A 17,796-nucleotide genomic window follows, 5' to 3' on the forward strand; every position below is an offset into this window, starting at 1 on the left:
TAACTACCTTGTAAATGTTTTGAATATAAAAATGTGTTAATATATGTAAAAAACAGAACTATGACTGGTCAAAGGAAATAATAAATGCTAGTCACAATTATTATTACAGTTAGAAAATACTACCTATTTCTCAAAAAGGAGTCACTTTTTCATACTGTGCCATTCTAACTGCCGTGAATGTTTAAAGTAAAAAGAGAAAGACTACTGGCAGGATAAACAAGCATAAGCAGGATAAACTCTTTAGAACAAACAGTGATCAGAGGAGAAATTCTAGACAGGCTCTTCATTCCTCCCATTCTTATGTCTCTTGTCTCCTCATTTGTAAAATACAGAGGTCAGTCAAGCTGATTTTCTAAATATATTTCATCTTTGATTTTAAATATTTGCACAGTTAGCTTCAACAAACACCAGATTTACTTTTCTATTGATAATATGACCTGACACAGACTGTCTCTAGAATTCTATGATTCTATGTGCCTTTGGAATGGAGAATTTTTATCACAGCTCTGCGTATCTGTTTGGTCTTCACACTATAGATGATGGGGTTCATGACTGGGGGGATCAGCAGGTAGGTGTTAGCAATCATAGTATGTACATAGGCTGGGCCTTGTTTCCCAAATCTGTGAACAAAGGAGAGACTGATCAATGGAATATAGAAAATAGCAATAGCCCCAGTATGGGAGATACAGGTGCTGAAGGCTTTCTTCCTCTCTTCTGGGGATGTGATGCTGAGGAAAGTCTTAATGATCAAAACATAAGAAAGGGGGATGAGAATTGAGTCCACACCAACAGTAGAGGTCATGGCAGTCAGCCCAGTTGCATTGTTGATCCTGGTGTCTGTGCATGAGAGCTTCATCACATGAGGGTGGAAGCAGTAAGAGTAGTGGAGCACGTGGCTGTGGCAGAAGGACAGTCTCATAAGAATTGCTACCATTGGTGTCAGTGTTAGTGTCCCCCTGAGCACAATTGTCACTCCAATTTGAATTATTCTGGAGTCAGTTAAAATGGTGGCATACCTGATGGGATTAGAGATGGCGACAAAACGATCAAAAGCCATGGCCAACAGCACTGGCAATTCCATGACAGTGAAGAGTTTAACAAAGAACATCTGTGACAAGCAGGCAGTAAAGCTGATCTCCCTGGCATTGAACCAGAATATACCCAACATGGTGACCAGAGTGTATACGGACAAGCCAAGGTCAGTGGTAGACAACATGGAGAGGAAATAATACATGGGCTCATGAAGGCTGGGCTGAGTAACAATGGCAAATAGAATCAGGCTGTTTCCTGAGAGAGCTGTTACATAGAGAAAACAGAAGGGAGTGGAGATCCAGGTGTGGAAGGCTTCCAGCCCAGGAACACCAGTTAGCAGGAAAATAACGGAAGAGGATGTGATATTCTAGAAGTTTGACATGCTGGATTAAAAGTACGGAATTCCAAGATGAAATTCTGGAATAACAAAAAAAACCTACATTTAAAAAATTAATCCAATTACAAATAATTTTATTCAACCAAAAACTAACCACAGATGAATGTCTATATACTATGTAAGTATGAATGGCTCATTTAAATTGATAAAATAATTGTAAGATTTCAACTGTTGTAGTAGGTACTCTTTTTTTTTTTTTTTTTGTATTTTCCCCAGCCCATGATTTTTCTTCCCTGGGGCCCTTTGCTGGTAGCTAGGTTTATACTATGTGATCTTTTCCTCTAGCCAAAGATGCCTGGACTAAGAAAAGATGCTTTACCCAAGATTGGCCAATCATATTCCATCTTCTCTGGGATGTTTTTCTGTATAGTTGGCATCAGAGAAAAATAGATTGGGGCTTTGGAGCAGCAATATTACATTGGCCATGAGAACAGAAAGCAGTGAAGCTTACAGGCAATTTGGGAAGCCAGAAAATATTGAGAAAGACATACTTATAATGCAAAGCAACACAGATGAAGTGATAATAAATGGCTTAGGCATCAGTGCGGTCATGAGCAGGTGCCTACAGTATCTAACCTTTCAAGTGACTCATGCAGTACAGCATCTGGAATTGCATTTGAGAGAGATGTAGAGTTAGAACTCAGACCTATCACCTACAGAGGCCTCTGCCCCCACTTGTTATAATGTGCTGCCATGTTCAAATATATTTTTTTCTTCAATCTGCTTGAAGACTAGCTTTTCTCCATTAGCAAAGAACAGATTTTCTCCATTTAGTTAAGACATACTTCTCAGGTGACACCTAATAGAACGTTATTGTTTCGCTTTGGAGGGGAATATAAAACTTTGTTGCAAACATTATATTTCTTTTTTCATTGAGTAGAGAATTGCAGACTGGGTAAATGGGTGTGTATAAGTTGGAAGAGGGGGTCTGGGGGAAAACAGAGATTAGTTTATTAGATTATTCCAAGGTTTTTAGAATGGCGTATGTGAAAGTTTTGAGTCTGAATGAACTTGTACTTACAAGAATGAACTTGTAGCCAATGTTAATGTTCCTCAGGGGAACCTAAGTGTTTCCAGACCTCACAAGTTCACCCAAAGTGCAACCTCAAGAATTCCCTAAATAAATCTCTTAGTTTTAACAATGGGAAATTTTTAATTCAAATTAATGGAAAATTAGAGAAAAAAAGAGTGTTAAGTTACATGAGTTGACCAAATCAGTGAACTATGACTTTAGAGTTTCCAGTTTAGAATAATGAGAGTGTCCTCAGAGAACCAATCAAATTACTGTCAAATGTGTTATCAAACCTCATAATGGAAATGAGAGTTAACAAAAAAGGGAACATTTATTTAAAAAGGGAATTTTTTTGGATACTACTTCCAATGATTGTTTATTGAGTGTCATGAATTTGACAAATGTATAGAAACGAAGTAGATATGGTCTTGCCCAACTGGCATGCATTTCACAATTAACTCTGAAAATTTGAAAGATTAACAAGTTCTGTTAGTACTTTTCATAAATAGATTGATTTCTGAAAAACATTTTTATAGCTTTTACTTTTAAAAAGTATGTCTTGATCAGAAAGATAAACTAAAAACCTATCAAATGAATGATACTTATAATAATTGAAAAGAATCGGTTCACCTCTCATTTTCCACAAGCCTTTGACCTGTTTATTTATTATTAATTCACAGAACCTGGGATTCAGTTTTTCAAGTTAACAACTTCCTGGGGTTACTGGGAAGAAGAGTAATCATGAAAAAGGGATCACTTCAATTCTGTGTACAAAAGGTTTGGGGTATTTGGAGAAGGCTTTCCAAGAAAATCAGTGCTTGAAAGATTTCTATGTTTTGTGTATGTCAAGATGAAGTATTCCAAGGCTTTTAGAGTGGCATATGTGAAAACGTGGAGCCAGAATGAACTTGTAATATCTCTTCCTTTGCTCTTGCCTTACACTCTCAGAGACATTTTCTGAGCACCTACTCTGTGCACAGTGCTGTGTTAGAAGCTAAGATATAATACAAACAAAACCCCTCTTAAAGAGTTTATAATCAAGTAAGGGAGAATGGATGTTGCTGTTTATAAATAACTCCAATATCCAGTGTGTTATGATGAATAATAAAAACGATTATGAGAGTGCAGAAGGCCTCTGTCAATTAATTCTGCCTATCACAGTGATTTTCACGGTGATATGCAATGATTGAGTTGCACTTTTTGTCACTGAGTTTTAGGAAATTTTATAAGAGATAAGTTTAAAAAAATAAATTGCTATCTGAACAATTTCTCTTTCACCCTAACATCTTCATGGTTCCCCTTACATTATTTCAGTAATTCAATTTATTCACTGCTCGTTTTCATTCTTCTTATCATTTTTTCCCTTCCCTTTCACAGTGCAGGTTGAACTGATCTGTGCTGAGCCTGGCAGAAGAGAACTCCCTTGAATTCCTTCTTTTTCATTGGTCTACAACCATAAATCCCTGCACCCTCTCATCATCCATGCTGGGCTCAGACACAGAGGTTTCCTTATTCCTTTCATAGCCACTAACCCCACCTAAGCACTTGATCAACCGTCATAAACACTTCATTCATTCCAACATCAAACTGGGAGCTCAGTGTGTATTGTGTCAGCACTAAGGGTACGAAGCAAGTAAAATAACGGTGGTTTGGTGCCTGAGGAAACCAGAGGGGTTGTCAGGACCTCATCTTTATAAGGCTGAAAACCTTATCTTTTTTTTTTTTTTTTTTTTTTTGCGGTACGTGGGGCTCTCTCTGTTGTGGCCTCTCCCGTTGCGGAACACAGGCTCCGGACGCGCAGGCTCAGCGACCATGGCTCATGGGCCCAGCCGCCCTGCGGCATGTGGGATCTTCCCGGACCGGGGCACGAACCCGTGTCCCCTGCATGGGCAGGTGGACTCTCAACCACTGCGCCACCAGGGAAGCCCTGAAAACCTTATCTTTAATGAGTCCAGGGACTCCTCTGAAAATAAAAAATTACCAATTTTGAACACCTACTACATGCCAGACACTATATTCGGCAACGTGTGTATCAGAGGAATCAGAGACGAAGAAATGCCGCTAGTTATAGAGTGCACAAGGGTAAGATGCTTTAGATAAGACAGAAATTAGTGTGGAGTGACAGAATCTGAGTGCGTGTATACATGAATGTGTTTGGCTGTGTGTCAAGAGGAATTAGTTCCAAGAAACCTTAACAGAGTAGATGAATTTTAACTGTGTAAAGTTTTGATGGGTGGGTGTGAGTGCACAAGGATGGAAAGCAGGAAAGAGGTATTCTTGACATACATAACAAGGGAGCAGAAGCTGAATGTAATAATGACACAATACAGTTTGTTGGCTGACTACAAGAAAATCAATATGCTGAGCCTTAAATGTGAAGCTCGGTGCTGTGGGAAATGAAGCAAGAGAAGGCTGGTGGGGGGAAGGACATTGAGATCTTGAATTCCATGGAAAGGATAAGGGACTTGGATTTTAGTTTCAGAACATCAAAAGCCAGGCATTTCCAAATATTTTATGAATAAGTAAATAAATCATTCTTCATCTCTTCTAATTTAACACCAACAAAATTCCTTTCCTTTGTTAGCATCTTATTTAGTACCATTGACTTCCTTTCTGCAGTCTACAATACTCAAGTTTTACCCCAATCTATTAATGAAAGCTTCCCACACATTTATATCAATGTTGTCAACACATTCAATGCAACCAAGACATATTGAACATCTTTCATAATTGGCCATTGTGCTTAGCTAGTGAGACAAATAAGATATAAATACTGTTTCTCTCTCAATTTCCTGCCATATCTTTTATAATAACAAAATTGTTCTTTGAAAGACAGTCTGCTTTTGTTTATTATTTCTTCACCTTCAGTAACAATCTGGATTCTTTCCCTAATGACTCTCAGAAATTTCTCCAACTGATGTCACCAATGACTTTCTAAATACCAAGTGCAAAGGTTTATTTTCACATTTGTTTTCCTCTCCTTTATCTCAAATTGTCTCAGTGTTGACTACCTCCACTTTGAAACTTTCTCCTTTATTAGCTTCGATGGTAGTGATTCTGTGAGATTCCTCCCCCACCCCCGTTTATCAAATAATATATTTGTTTTTCTTTTTTTTTTTTTTGTGGTACGCGGGCCTCTCATTGTTGTGGCCTCTCCCATTGCGGAGCACAGGGATGCACAGGCTCAGCGGCCGTGGCTCATGGGCTTAGTTGCTCCACGGCATGTGGGATCTTCCCAAACTGGGGCACGAACCCGTGTCCCCTGCATCGGCAGGCGGACTCTCAACCACTGCGCCACCAGGGAAACCCATCAAATAATATTTTTGTTCTCTGTCTTGTAATTTTGCTGTTCTTTAGGAGTCTGTTTTTCTTCCAAGGAGTTCCTTTTCTTTCTTGCTCTCCATATATTCTCCTTGGGATATAGTAGTTATTCCCATGGTTTTAAATAGCACTTATATCCAGATGACTTGCAAACCTTAAATCTAATTATGGCCTCTCCTGAGTTCTGTATTTCAAAAGTTAATAGAATCTTTGAAGCTGTGGCAAGATTTCTAGGCTTAAACTTGAAGGCAGTAATGAATCATGGAACTAGAGTGAGGAGATCAAATTGATGATTTAGAAAAAGAACTGGTAGCAGTTTGGAGAACAAATCAAAGCTCACTGCTTAGTGCCAGTGAATAAAATGTGAATAAACTGTTTTATCTATAGCTGAGGGATATCTCTACTCATACATCCTCAGACACCTCAACCTCAGTAAGAGCCACAAAGACCTCACTCCCTGTCCAATTCCAAACCTGGCTCTCTCTCCAATGCTTCATTTATCAGTAAATGACATCAAATTCTAGCAAATCATCGGCTTAGAATTGTCTACCTCATGCACACACCACACACTCTTCTCCCTCTCTCTCTCATCCTCAACATACACATTGTCATTAAATTTGTATTGATTCTACTTCGGAAATGTCAAAAACTGGAGCCTCAGGAGGTCTATATATGAAGGCTAAGTAATACCAGCCTGGTTGGTAGTGGGACCTTGAAGCTGTATTTCATTGCAATTGTCTTAAATTGAGAACACAAAACTGTTCATATCAACAAATAAAGGAAGACTAATGGATATTATTAGGAGGAAGCACAAAAGTTCCCCCAAGTTACTCTTTTTTTGCAGCCATCACAATCGAATCTGTTCAATCCCTGCACATCATCCCCATTCATCCTCTCCAATCGCTGCACAACCTTCATTTTCTCTTGTGAGAAATAAGCTATAGTCTCTCCACTAATTTTCCTGTCCACTTAGATCACAATGATGCTCTTCTTTCATTGCACTGCCATGAGCTGCAGCTTGTGGCTATGTCTTTAACTGCTGAATTAGATAGACCATATGGCATTATCAGTATTGTCCAAGTCATTGCCAATGGCACGGCTATTGTGTGACTGATCTGGGTTTAGATCCTTGCTCAAAAACCAACTAGTTTTGAGATCTTGTATGGCAGCAATAACAAAAAATTTTATCACAACAGCTACCATTTAGTAACTTGTTCTGTGAATGTTACTTTGCCAAGAACTCTATAAACATTTTATCTTTTCATTCTTACTACAATACCATGTGGCAAGTATTATTAAATCACTTTTCTGTTAAAGAAACTGAGTTCAGAGAAGTTATGAAACATATACAGGATTAATACAACTAGTGAATAGCAGAGCTGGGATTCTAGACCTATTTCTTTTTAATTCCAATGTTCATGCTCCTATTTCTTTTTAATTCCAATGCTCATGCACTGAAACCTACAAGTAATGTAAACTTTCTTTGATTCAGTTTCCTTATCTATGAGATAAAATAGACACTGTGTCTAGTACAGTACCTGGCATGCAGTAGATGTTCAAAATTGGTACTTTTCCATTTTTAAAGAATCGCTGGGCTTAGAAATGAGATTTTCAGCCCCTGAAGACCTCTTTGGTTTTCTTGAGCACCAAACCACTGACCGGGATAAATATATTAGCAACTGATTAAGTCATTTGACTAATGAGCAACAGGGTATCCCACCCACACCTGGCAGAACAAAATGCCCTTTCTTTATAGATTCCCCGAGAATAAATAATTCTACAAATTCTACCATCCGCCTCAGCCCACCATCCCATTAACTAATTTAGTTCTGCACAGGGTGAGGAAACTATCCTCTGTGGGTAAGAAAGTTTGGCTTGTCTAGAGTTGAGCTTTTTCATTGAACAAAATGATTTTACTTACAGGACCTGTGCAGCAATTTTTCTGTCCCTCTCAGGCTGACCCAGAATGCTGAGAAGGCTTTTGATCCAGGGGAGGGCCAAGCTTATGAGGAGACTTCTTGCCCGCCTGGTTGGAGACAGTCACAGAGCTAAGAGGCCAATTCCCGGCAGTGGTGTCATTCACTGTGTCTCCAGGGTATAGAGGTTCCCACAAGGCTTATTTTGCCTCATACAGTATTTTTGTATCTTCCATTATGCAATTGCTTTCTGTGGCTGTGTGCTTTATAAGCTGATGTAATTTTTTGTCCTGAGCCCTTTTATTGAAGGATTTTTTATAAGAACAGTTTGGAGATAGAAGACGCACACCATAAATTCCCCCATTTAAAGTGTACTTTTTTTTTTTTTAGATTCCATATATATGTGTTAGCATACGGTATTTATTTTCCTCTTTCTGACTTACTTCACTCTGTATGACAGTCTCTAGGTCCACCCACCTCACTACAAATAACTCAATTTCATTTCTTTTTATGGCTGGGTAATATTCCATTGTATATATGTGCTTGAGGACATGGGGCGGGGGAAGGGTAAGCTGGGACGAAGTGAGAGAGTGACATGGGCATAAATACACTACCAAACGTAAAATAGATAGCTAGGGGGAAGCAGCCACATAGCACATGGAGATCAACTCAGTGCTTTGTGATCACCTAGAGGGGTGGGATAGGGAGGGTGGGAGAGAGGGAGATGCAAGAGCGAAGAGATATGGGAACATATATATATGTATAACTGATTCACTTTGTTATAAAGCAGAAACTAACACACCATTGTAAGGCAATTATACTCCAATAAAGATGTTAAAAAAAATAAAGTGTACTATTTAATAGGTTCTAGTAAATTCACAGAGTCGTGTAACAACAATCATCACAGTCTAATTTTAGAAAATTTTCATCACCCCAGAAAGAAACCCCATGCCCATTTGCAATCACCATGAAGAGGATTTTTTAAAATGAAAATTTATAGCTGAGTGCTAAAAGGCCTCTGCTACTGTGAGTGTAAATCATATTCCACCCCATAACCCTAGTATCTATCATTAACAACAGTCCTGTTTCATTAACCCACCTGTGCTTTTAGCAGTCTCTTCTTTCAACTAAGAAAAAATTATTTATTTATCTATACATTTCATAAAACTGTCCTGTATTTCAAACATCATGCAAAGGGCTGGAGTTAAAAAAGAAATAATACAACAATAGTTCTTACTGTCCAGTGACTCCTAGTTTACTGTAGAAAACAGACAGGTTAACCAATAATTACCAATACCAATAACCAATGATAAGTTTTTCTCAGAGAGTGAACCAAGTGTTGGTAAATGTAGTAGATAATCTCAGTCCGTCACTTAAGTGTGCAGAAAATAAAGTTTATTTATCTTTTCATAATTCAGCCTGTATTCTGTTTTAAAGTCCCAGGCCACTAGATGGAAGAAAAGTAATCACAATAATTTGGAGTTCTCCCTACTTGTGTTCAAATTTGGAGGATTTTTTTTTATTGGAGCATAGTTGCTTTATAATGTTGTGTTAGTTTCTGCTGTACAACGAAGTGAATCAGCTATATGTATACATGTATCCCCTCCCTCTTGGACCTCCCTCCCACCCCCACCCATCCCACCCATCTAGGTCATCACAGAGCACCGAACTGAGCTCCCTGTGCTATATAGGGTTCCCACTAGCTATCTGTTTTGCACATGGTAATGTATATATGTCAATCCTAGTCTCCCAATTCGTCCCACCCTCCCTTCCCACCCCCACCGTGTCCACATGTCCATTCTCCACATCTGTGTCTCTATTCCTGCCCTGCAAATAGGTTCATCTGTACCATTTTTACACATCTGAGTACATCTGATGTGAGGTGAATACTGTCTTCTTTAGTCTTTAGTAAATAGTAACCACAGATTTCTATGGGCTATCCATCTTGTCTATTTATGGTACCTTTAGATCCTCAGATATTTCCACCATTTCTGGACCACTGTTGGGTAGATGGGTCTTAGACTCATCCTTGATTTCTACCTCTTACACTCTGTATACAAACCATTGGCAAATCATGCCAATATCATTGAAAATATAACCAGAATTTAATCACTCTCCATCACCTCCAAAAATGCCTTCCTTATCCAGGTCACAATTATCTCTCACTTGGATAATTTCAGTAGTTTCCTAACCATTCTCCCTGCTTCCATCCCCACCACCAAGTCTGTTTCACCACAGAAAATGTCTTGGCCTGAAGTATTTTATTTTTTATAATGTAGCAAAACAAAAACAGCAATATTTGATTATGCATTCTTTGTCCAAGATATAATGACAAATGTTTCTGGTAAGCAAAATAAGGCCCCCAAAGATGACTGTGTCCTAATGCATGGAACTTGTGAGTATGTTACCTTTACACGACAGAAGGGACTTTGCAGATGTGATGAAAGCTGAATCCCTGGAGATGGGAGATTATCCTGGGTTATCTGGGTAGGTCCAGTCTAATCATATGAGTCCTGAAAAGTGGAGACAGAGAGATGGCAGCATGAGAAGGACTTGACCCACTGTTGCTGGCTTTGAAGGTGGCAGAGGGATACAGTAAGCTAACGAAGGTAGGCAGCTTCTAGAAGGAGAAACGGCAAGGGTATTGATTCTTCCCTAGACCTCTCTTAGACCCTCTAGAAAAGAATACAGCCTTGATGATGCCTTGATTTTAGCTCAGTGAGACATGTCAGACTTTTGACCTACACAACTATAAGATAATACATTTGGTAGGAGGATCCATTATTACTTTGATTTATGCAGTTAGCAAGGATTATAGGGTTTAAGTAACATACTTAGGTCTCTCAGTTAATAAGTGGCATAACCAGTATTCAAAGCCTGGGCTATTGGAGACCCTTTCAGGTTTCAAACACATACCCTAGAGAATTTTCACATGACCATTCATTCACCACTGTTTCCAATTCAAGATGTTCTAAACACATAGCATGCATGAATGCTTGTGTGCCAGGCCGGATGTTAACACGTTGTCACTTGTGTATGCTTATATTATGCATATGAAGTTTTGTTGTGTTGTGTTGCCTCACAGTGAACTCCTTGGGACCTTTGAAAACATTTTCTCTACCAGGCTGGGCAAATTCTAGAGCAGTGGCTGCTTTCCCACTGGTCTCAGAAACTACTCGACAATGAACACAGTTACTTTTCGCCTGGACAAAAGAGTGTTACTTTTCTCTCAAGGTAGTAGAGTTACTATAGTAGTATCATGTGCATTTTGTGCCAGAGCTTGGCACATGTGCAGAGAATTGGTGTGCGTACTGGTGAAGCATTGATCCGCATACAGGTGCACATACTTTCAAAATATGGTCCTTCTCACTGCCCTGCTCTCACACCAGCCTAGCAGAAGAGCAGCTGGTAATTGTGTCCAACCTTCTGAAAAACCTGAGCAAAATGTCTCTCAAGAAAATCAATTGCAACAGGAATATTCTGTTATTGATACATCAATATCAATAACATTGAGCCTGAGAAACATACCACAGTCTGTGATGTCATTGGATTCCATACTAATGTTTCTCAAACTTGTTAATCCAAACAGAAAAAGTAGAATTAAAAACAAGAAAACTATGCCTTAGGTACTTGCAATAAATATTACTTTTGAGTATCAACATTTTACTACAGTTAACAGTAAAATATTCTTACCTATCAAATCAGCAACTTTTTTTAAACATAGTACACAGTGCTGTGTTGCTGTGTTAGGGTATACTAAGCACTATTTTACAATATTTGTATAAACTTTATGGAAGTGAATCTTCCAGTACATCATTGTTTTAAAATGTCCATAATATTCCATCTTTAGAAATTTATTCAAAGGAAACGTATCAGATGCCAGCCACTTTATATGTAGGAGAACATTTATTGCAGCATTATTCACTAGTAAAAAATGTAGGCAATTCTCAATGCTGCAGAAATAAAGTATTTATATGCAGTCATAGGATGTTATAGAACCTTTAAAATTCATGCATGTAGTGGCTGTTGTGGATGGTCATCCTGAATCAGGAAATGGGAAAGCAGGAATCAGGGCTGTGGGTTTTATAAGTCAGTAAACAGTACAGGTTCTGAAAGAAACAGAAAGTCTGAGACAGAAGCAAGAGGTCAGAGGCAAATCAGGTAATCTAGAGTTAATGCATCCAAATTGTAGAAATAAACTTAAAAACAAGTAAACAATAATAACAGCAGCAAAACCTGGTTGCTACCTCAATAATTGTTCTGCTTGGGCCACTATTCACAAAAAATACTAAGGTCCTACAATGCCCACTGGCCCTACATGGTCTGGTGAAAATCCTCTTCCCCTCGATTCAAGCCTGTTGAATTAGTAGCAGTTCTCCTCCCTTGCTAACTTGGCCAACATTAACCATTCGATTTTAGAGGATAAAGAAATGTATCAATAGCTCTTCCTATTTTCTCTTTTTTAAAATTAATTTTTATTGGAGTATAGCTGCCTTACAATGTTGTGTTAACATCTACTGCAAGCAAAATGAATCAGCCAGACATATACATATATCCCCTCCATTTAGGCCACTACTATTCCTATTATTCCTATTTATTTAATTCCTCTCTGCTCCCACCATGCCTTGTACATGCTTCCATCAACATTCTTTATTCATTCATCTTCAGAAAAATATTGTATGCACAATATGTCTGTTATTGAGCAAGATCTGATTGTAACATTGCCCCAGATATTACAGACTCTAGTGGAGGATATAATTTAAGAATGTGGGAAATTATGATATCATGTTATAATTACCCTAAAAGGGGAAATGATAGAGATCTTTGCTACTAAAATACTAACAGGGAGACAGGCTGGGATCTGGGACTTGGGACCCTCTGCTGCAGAGCTTTCACCTGGACAAACTTCTCCTCAAGCAACAGAATACAAAGAAACTATAAGGGACTAAAAATAACAGCATGCACAGGTGGGGTCAATTATGAACAATAAGATACAAAAAGGCCACAAACCAACTGCCACTTTCTGAGGTGTTAGGAGTAAAAGCAGGGCACTGCCCATGATCCCTGCACATAGCACCACCATGGGGGTGGGCAGACTACCTAAGCACCCACTCTGGCCCAGTTCACTCATCCACCCCTACACTTGCCCCATTTAAGCAACCAGCTCACTGCTCCCTCCTCGGGGAGTGAGCAAAGGAAACTGTTACTTGTTTTTGCTCCCTCTTGCTGCAGCATGAGTCCCAGTAAAGAGTTGCCTGAATTTCTCATCTGGCCTCTTATCAGTTTCTATTGATTAAAGAGTCCAAGAACCCTGGTTGGTAACAATAGTAGTGGCATCACCTGGAAGCTTGTTAGAAATGCAGAGTATCAGATGAACTGAATCAAAATCTGCATTCTTTGCAAGATCTTTAAGAGAGTCATGTGACACACATTTAAGGAGCACTGATGTAGATCACATAGGTGTTGGCACAACCTAGCCCCATGTGATCAAGGGAGACTAGCCAAATATAATTGCTAAAATGAGATTTTAGGAAATGAGGATTTTCCCCAAGGGAGTTAGGGATGAGAGCAGGAGAGTAGGGGGTAGAGAGAGGTGAGGAGAGGAGATGATAGAAGGTTAAAAAATCTTGCAGACATAGGCAACAGCTGTGGTGTTTTATCCCATAGGCAGACTGAGCACAATATTAGGGAACCATGAAGCAGGAGAGCTAAAAAACATACCCCAAACAAAACCAAATCAAAGCAAAATTTTTTAAAAACCCACAATATTCAGCTTCCATTAATTTATCTTTAAATTTGAAATCTGAGCATCTAGGAAAAAAAGCTATTTTAACACAAATGTAAATTTTATGTTGGCGAGTTGAGGTCAAGATGGCAGAATAGAAGGACCTGGGATTCACCTCTCCCCACAAGTACATCAAGAATACACCTACAAGTGGAACAATTCACACAGAGCACCTGCTGAGCACTAGCAGAGGACCTCGGACACCTAAAAGGACAAGAAAAGATCCCAGTGTAACCAGGTAGGACAAAGAAGAGTAAGGGAAGAAAAAGAAAAGAGGAAATGGGATGGGACCCACACCCCTGGCAGGGAGCTGAAGAAGAAAAGAGTTTACTGCACCTGGAAGGCCCCCTCACTGGTGGTGAGATATGCTGAAATAGAAGCGGGGGACTTCAGGGACTAGTGGAAGAAAGTGAAGCAGCCAGCTGTGGCAGGCAGGACAGAGCTAGATTTGCACAAATGGTCTGTGCCCCAGCCTGAGATGTGTGTTCACCCATGCTGGTGTGCGCTGGGTGCTGAAGTGTGGGGTTAGGAGAGTGGACCCGGGGAAAGGACTGAGGTTGACTGCATGGAGACAGCCTGAGGGGATGGGAACGAGGAGCTCCACAGCTGGTAATGCTCCTGGAAGAGGTGCGGTTTACCTTGGAAGCGAGGCGCCATTGTTGAGTGGCGCACAAGGTGCAGGGCCACCATCGTGGACTCTCTCCCCACAGCCCAGCCCTTGCCTCCATGGGCATTGGGAGGGACTCCCACCAGAGCAAGCACACCAGTCTGTCGCAGCCTCCTGCCAGTCCCTGCCTCTGCAGGCCCTAGAGGGGGATCCCATCGGGGCGAGTGCGTATACCTCAGTCATGGCCCTCTTATCCCTCTCCCGCCTGACGAAGCACACACATCCCATTCAGGTGCTGCCTCTTGCTGCTCCCACCTAAGTGAGCAAATGTGCCCCAGTCAGTCGATACCTTTATCCCATCTTGCCTGGGCAGGGAACAGAAGCCTGAGGGTGGCCCACATGCACTGGTGAGGCCAAAAAATCGGATCCCCAAGGGCTGTGCGACTAAGGAAAAGGAACTGAAATCTCTCTGTGCAGTTGCACAAGCCATGGACTAATCCCCTGCAATCGGCTTGGTAAACCCAGCTTCTGTGGAATATCTGAATGGACAAGAAGTGCTTCAACTGAGACTAGTCTAGCTTTAACAGCTGTGGACTTTGGGGACACGTACATGTGGGAGTTGGGCCAGATCAGAGTCTGAGCTGCCCCCACAGTGGGTCCAGAGACCTACCTAGAGGTCTTGGAGGGCTTCCTGGGGAGGCAGAGGTTGGCTATGGCTCACCATGGGGGCAAGGACACTTGGAACATGATAAAGAAAAAAGAATGAAAAGAAATGCAGACAGTCTTGGAGACCTCTGGGACAACATTAAACTTACGAACATTCAAATTATAGGGGTCCCAGAAGAAGAAGAGAAAGAGTCAGAAAATATTTGAAGGGATTACAGTTGAAAACTTCCCTAACATGGGACAGGAAGTCACCCAAGCCCAGGAAGCATGGACAGTCCCATACAGGATAAACCCAAGGAGAAATGCACCAAGACTCATATTAATCAAACTAACAAAAATTAAATACAAAGAAAAAATATTAAAAGCAGCAAGGGAAAAACAACAAATAACATACAAGGGAATCCCCATAAGGTTATTGGCTGATTTTTCAGCAGAAACTCAGCAGGCCAAAAGGGAGTGGCATGATATATTTAAAGGAATGAAAGGGAAAAACCTACAACCAAGATTTCCCAGCAAGGATCTCATTCAGATTTGACAGAGAAAGCAAAAGCTTTACAGACAAGCAAAAGCTAAGAGAATAAAGCACCACAAAACCAGCTTTACAACAAATGCTAAAGGAACTTCTCTAGGCAGGAAACACAAGACAAGAAAAAGACCTACAAAAGCAAGCCCAAAACAATTAAGAAAATGGCAATAGGAACATACATATTGATAATTACCTTAAATGTAAATGGATTAAATGCTCCAACCAAAAGACATAGACTGGCTGAATGGAGACAAAAACAAGACCCATATATATGCTGTCTACAGGAGACCCACTTCAGACCTAGGGATACATACAGACTGAACGCGACAGGGTGGAAAAAGATATTCCATGTAAATGGAAATCAAAAGAAAGCTAGAGTAGCAATACTCATATCAGACAAAAGAGACTTCAAAATAAAGACTATTACAAGAGACAAGGAAGGACACTATGTAATGATCAAGGGATCAATCCAAGAAGAAGACATAACAATTGTAAATATATATGCATCCAACATAGGAGCACCTGAATACATAAGGCAAATGCTAACAGCCATAAAAGGGGAAATTGAGAGTAACACAATAATAGTGGAGGACTTTAACACCCCACTTACACCAATGGATAGCTCATCCAGACAGAAAATTAATAAGGAAACACAAGCCTTAAATGACACATTAGATCAGATAGACTTAATTGATATTTATAGGACATTCCATTTGAAAGCATCAGAATACACTTTTCTTCTCAAGTATATATGGAACATTCTCCAGGATAGATCAGATCTTTGGTCACAAATCAAGCCTTGGTAAATTTAAGAAAACTGAAATCATATCAAGCATCATTTCCAACCACAATGCTATGAGATTAGAAATCAATTACAGGAAAAAAATTGTAAAAAACACAAACACATGGAAGCTAAACAATATGTTACTAAATAAACAATGTATCACTGAAGAAACCAAAGAGGAAATTTAAAAAACCTAGAGACAAATGACAATGAAAACTATAAAATCCAAAAGCTATGTGATGCAGCAAAAGCAGTTCTAAAAGAGAAGTTTAGGGGCTTCCCTGGTGGCGCAGAGGTTGAGAGCCCGCCTGCCGATGCAGGGGACGCGGGTTCGTGCCCCGGTCCGGGAAGATCCCACATGCCGCGGAGCGGCTGGGCCCGTGAGCCGTGGCCGCTGAGCCTGCGCGTCCGGAGCCTGTGCTCCGCAATGGGAGAGGCCACAACAGGGAGAGGCCCGCGTCCCGCAAAAAAAAAAAAAAAAAAAAAAAAAAAGAGAAGTTTATACAATCCTACCTTAAGAAACAAGAAAAATCTCAAATAAACAACCTATCATTACACCTAAAGCAACTAGAGAAAGAAGAACAAGCATAACCCAAAGTTAGTAGATGGAATGAAATCATAAAGATCAGAGCAGAAATAAATGAAATAGAGGCAAAGGAAACAATAGCAAAGATCAAAGAAACTAAAAGCTGGTTCTTTGAGAAGATAAACAAAATTAATAAAACTTAGCCAGACTCATTAAGAAAAAAAGGGATAGGACTCAAATCAATAAAATTAGAAATGAAAAAGGAGAAGTTACCAAAGACACTGCAGAAATACAAAGGATCATAAGAGATTACTACAAGCAACTATACACCAATAAAATGGACAACCTAGAAGAAATGAACAAATTCTTAGAAAGATACAACCTTCAAAGACTGACCCAGGAAGAAATAGAAAATATGAACAGACCAATCACAAATACTGAAATTGAAACTGTAATGAAAAATCTTCCAACAAACAAAAGTCGAGGGCCAGATGGCTTCACAGGTGAATTCTAGCAAACATTGAGAAAAGAGTTAACACCTACTCTTCTGAAACTCTTCCAAAAAATGGCAGAGGGAGGAACACTCCCAAGCTAACTCTATGAGGCCACCATCACCCTGATACCAAAACCAGACAAAGGTATCACAAAAAAAAGAAAATTACAGGCCAATATCACTGATGAACATAGATGCAAAAATCCTCAACAGTATACTAGCAAACCAAATCCAACAACACAACGAAAGGATCATAAACCATGATCAAGCAGGGTTTATCTCAAGGATGCAAGGATTCTTCAATATACGCAAATTGATCAATGTGATACACCACATCAACAAATTGAAGAATAAAAACCATATGATCATATCAATAGATGCAGAAAAAGCTTTTGACAAAGTTCAACACTCATTTATGATAAAAAAAAAACTCTCCAGCAATTGGGCTTAGAGGGAGCCTACCTCAACATAATAAAGGCCATATATGACAGACCTACAGCTAACATCATACTCAATGATGAAAACATGAAATCATTTTCTCTAAGATCAGGAACAAGACAAGGATGTCCACTCTCATCACTTCTATTCAACATAGCTTTGGAAGTCCTAGCCACAGCTATCATAGGAGAAAAAGAAATAAAAGGAATCCAAATTGGAAAAGAAGAAGTAAAACTGTCACTGTTTGCAGACGACATGATATTATACATAGAAAATCCTAAAGATGCTACCAG

At 39.7% G+C, this 17,796-nt stretch overlaps 1 protein-coding gene across 1 annotated transcript; it reads right to left on the reverse strand.

Annotated features, from left to right (window-relative positions):
• Window positions 1–469: 469 nt before the first annotated feature.
• LOC132429084 (olfactory receptor 51F2-like) lies at window positions 470–1,414 on the reverse strand. Its single transcript, XM_060017288.1, is given in 1 exon segment — window positions 470–1,414. A coding segment is annotated over 1 exon segment (945 nt).
• Window positions 1,415–17,796: the final 16,382 nt, after the last annotated feature.

Source organism: Delphinus delphis, chromosome 8 (genome assembly GCF_949987515.2).
Source record: "Delphinus delphis chromosome 8, mDelDel1.2, whole genome shotgun sequence".
Taxonomy (NCBI): domain Eukaryota; kingdom Metazoa; phylum Chordata; class Mammalia; order Artiodactyla; family Delphinidae; genus Delphinus; species Delphinus delphis.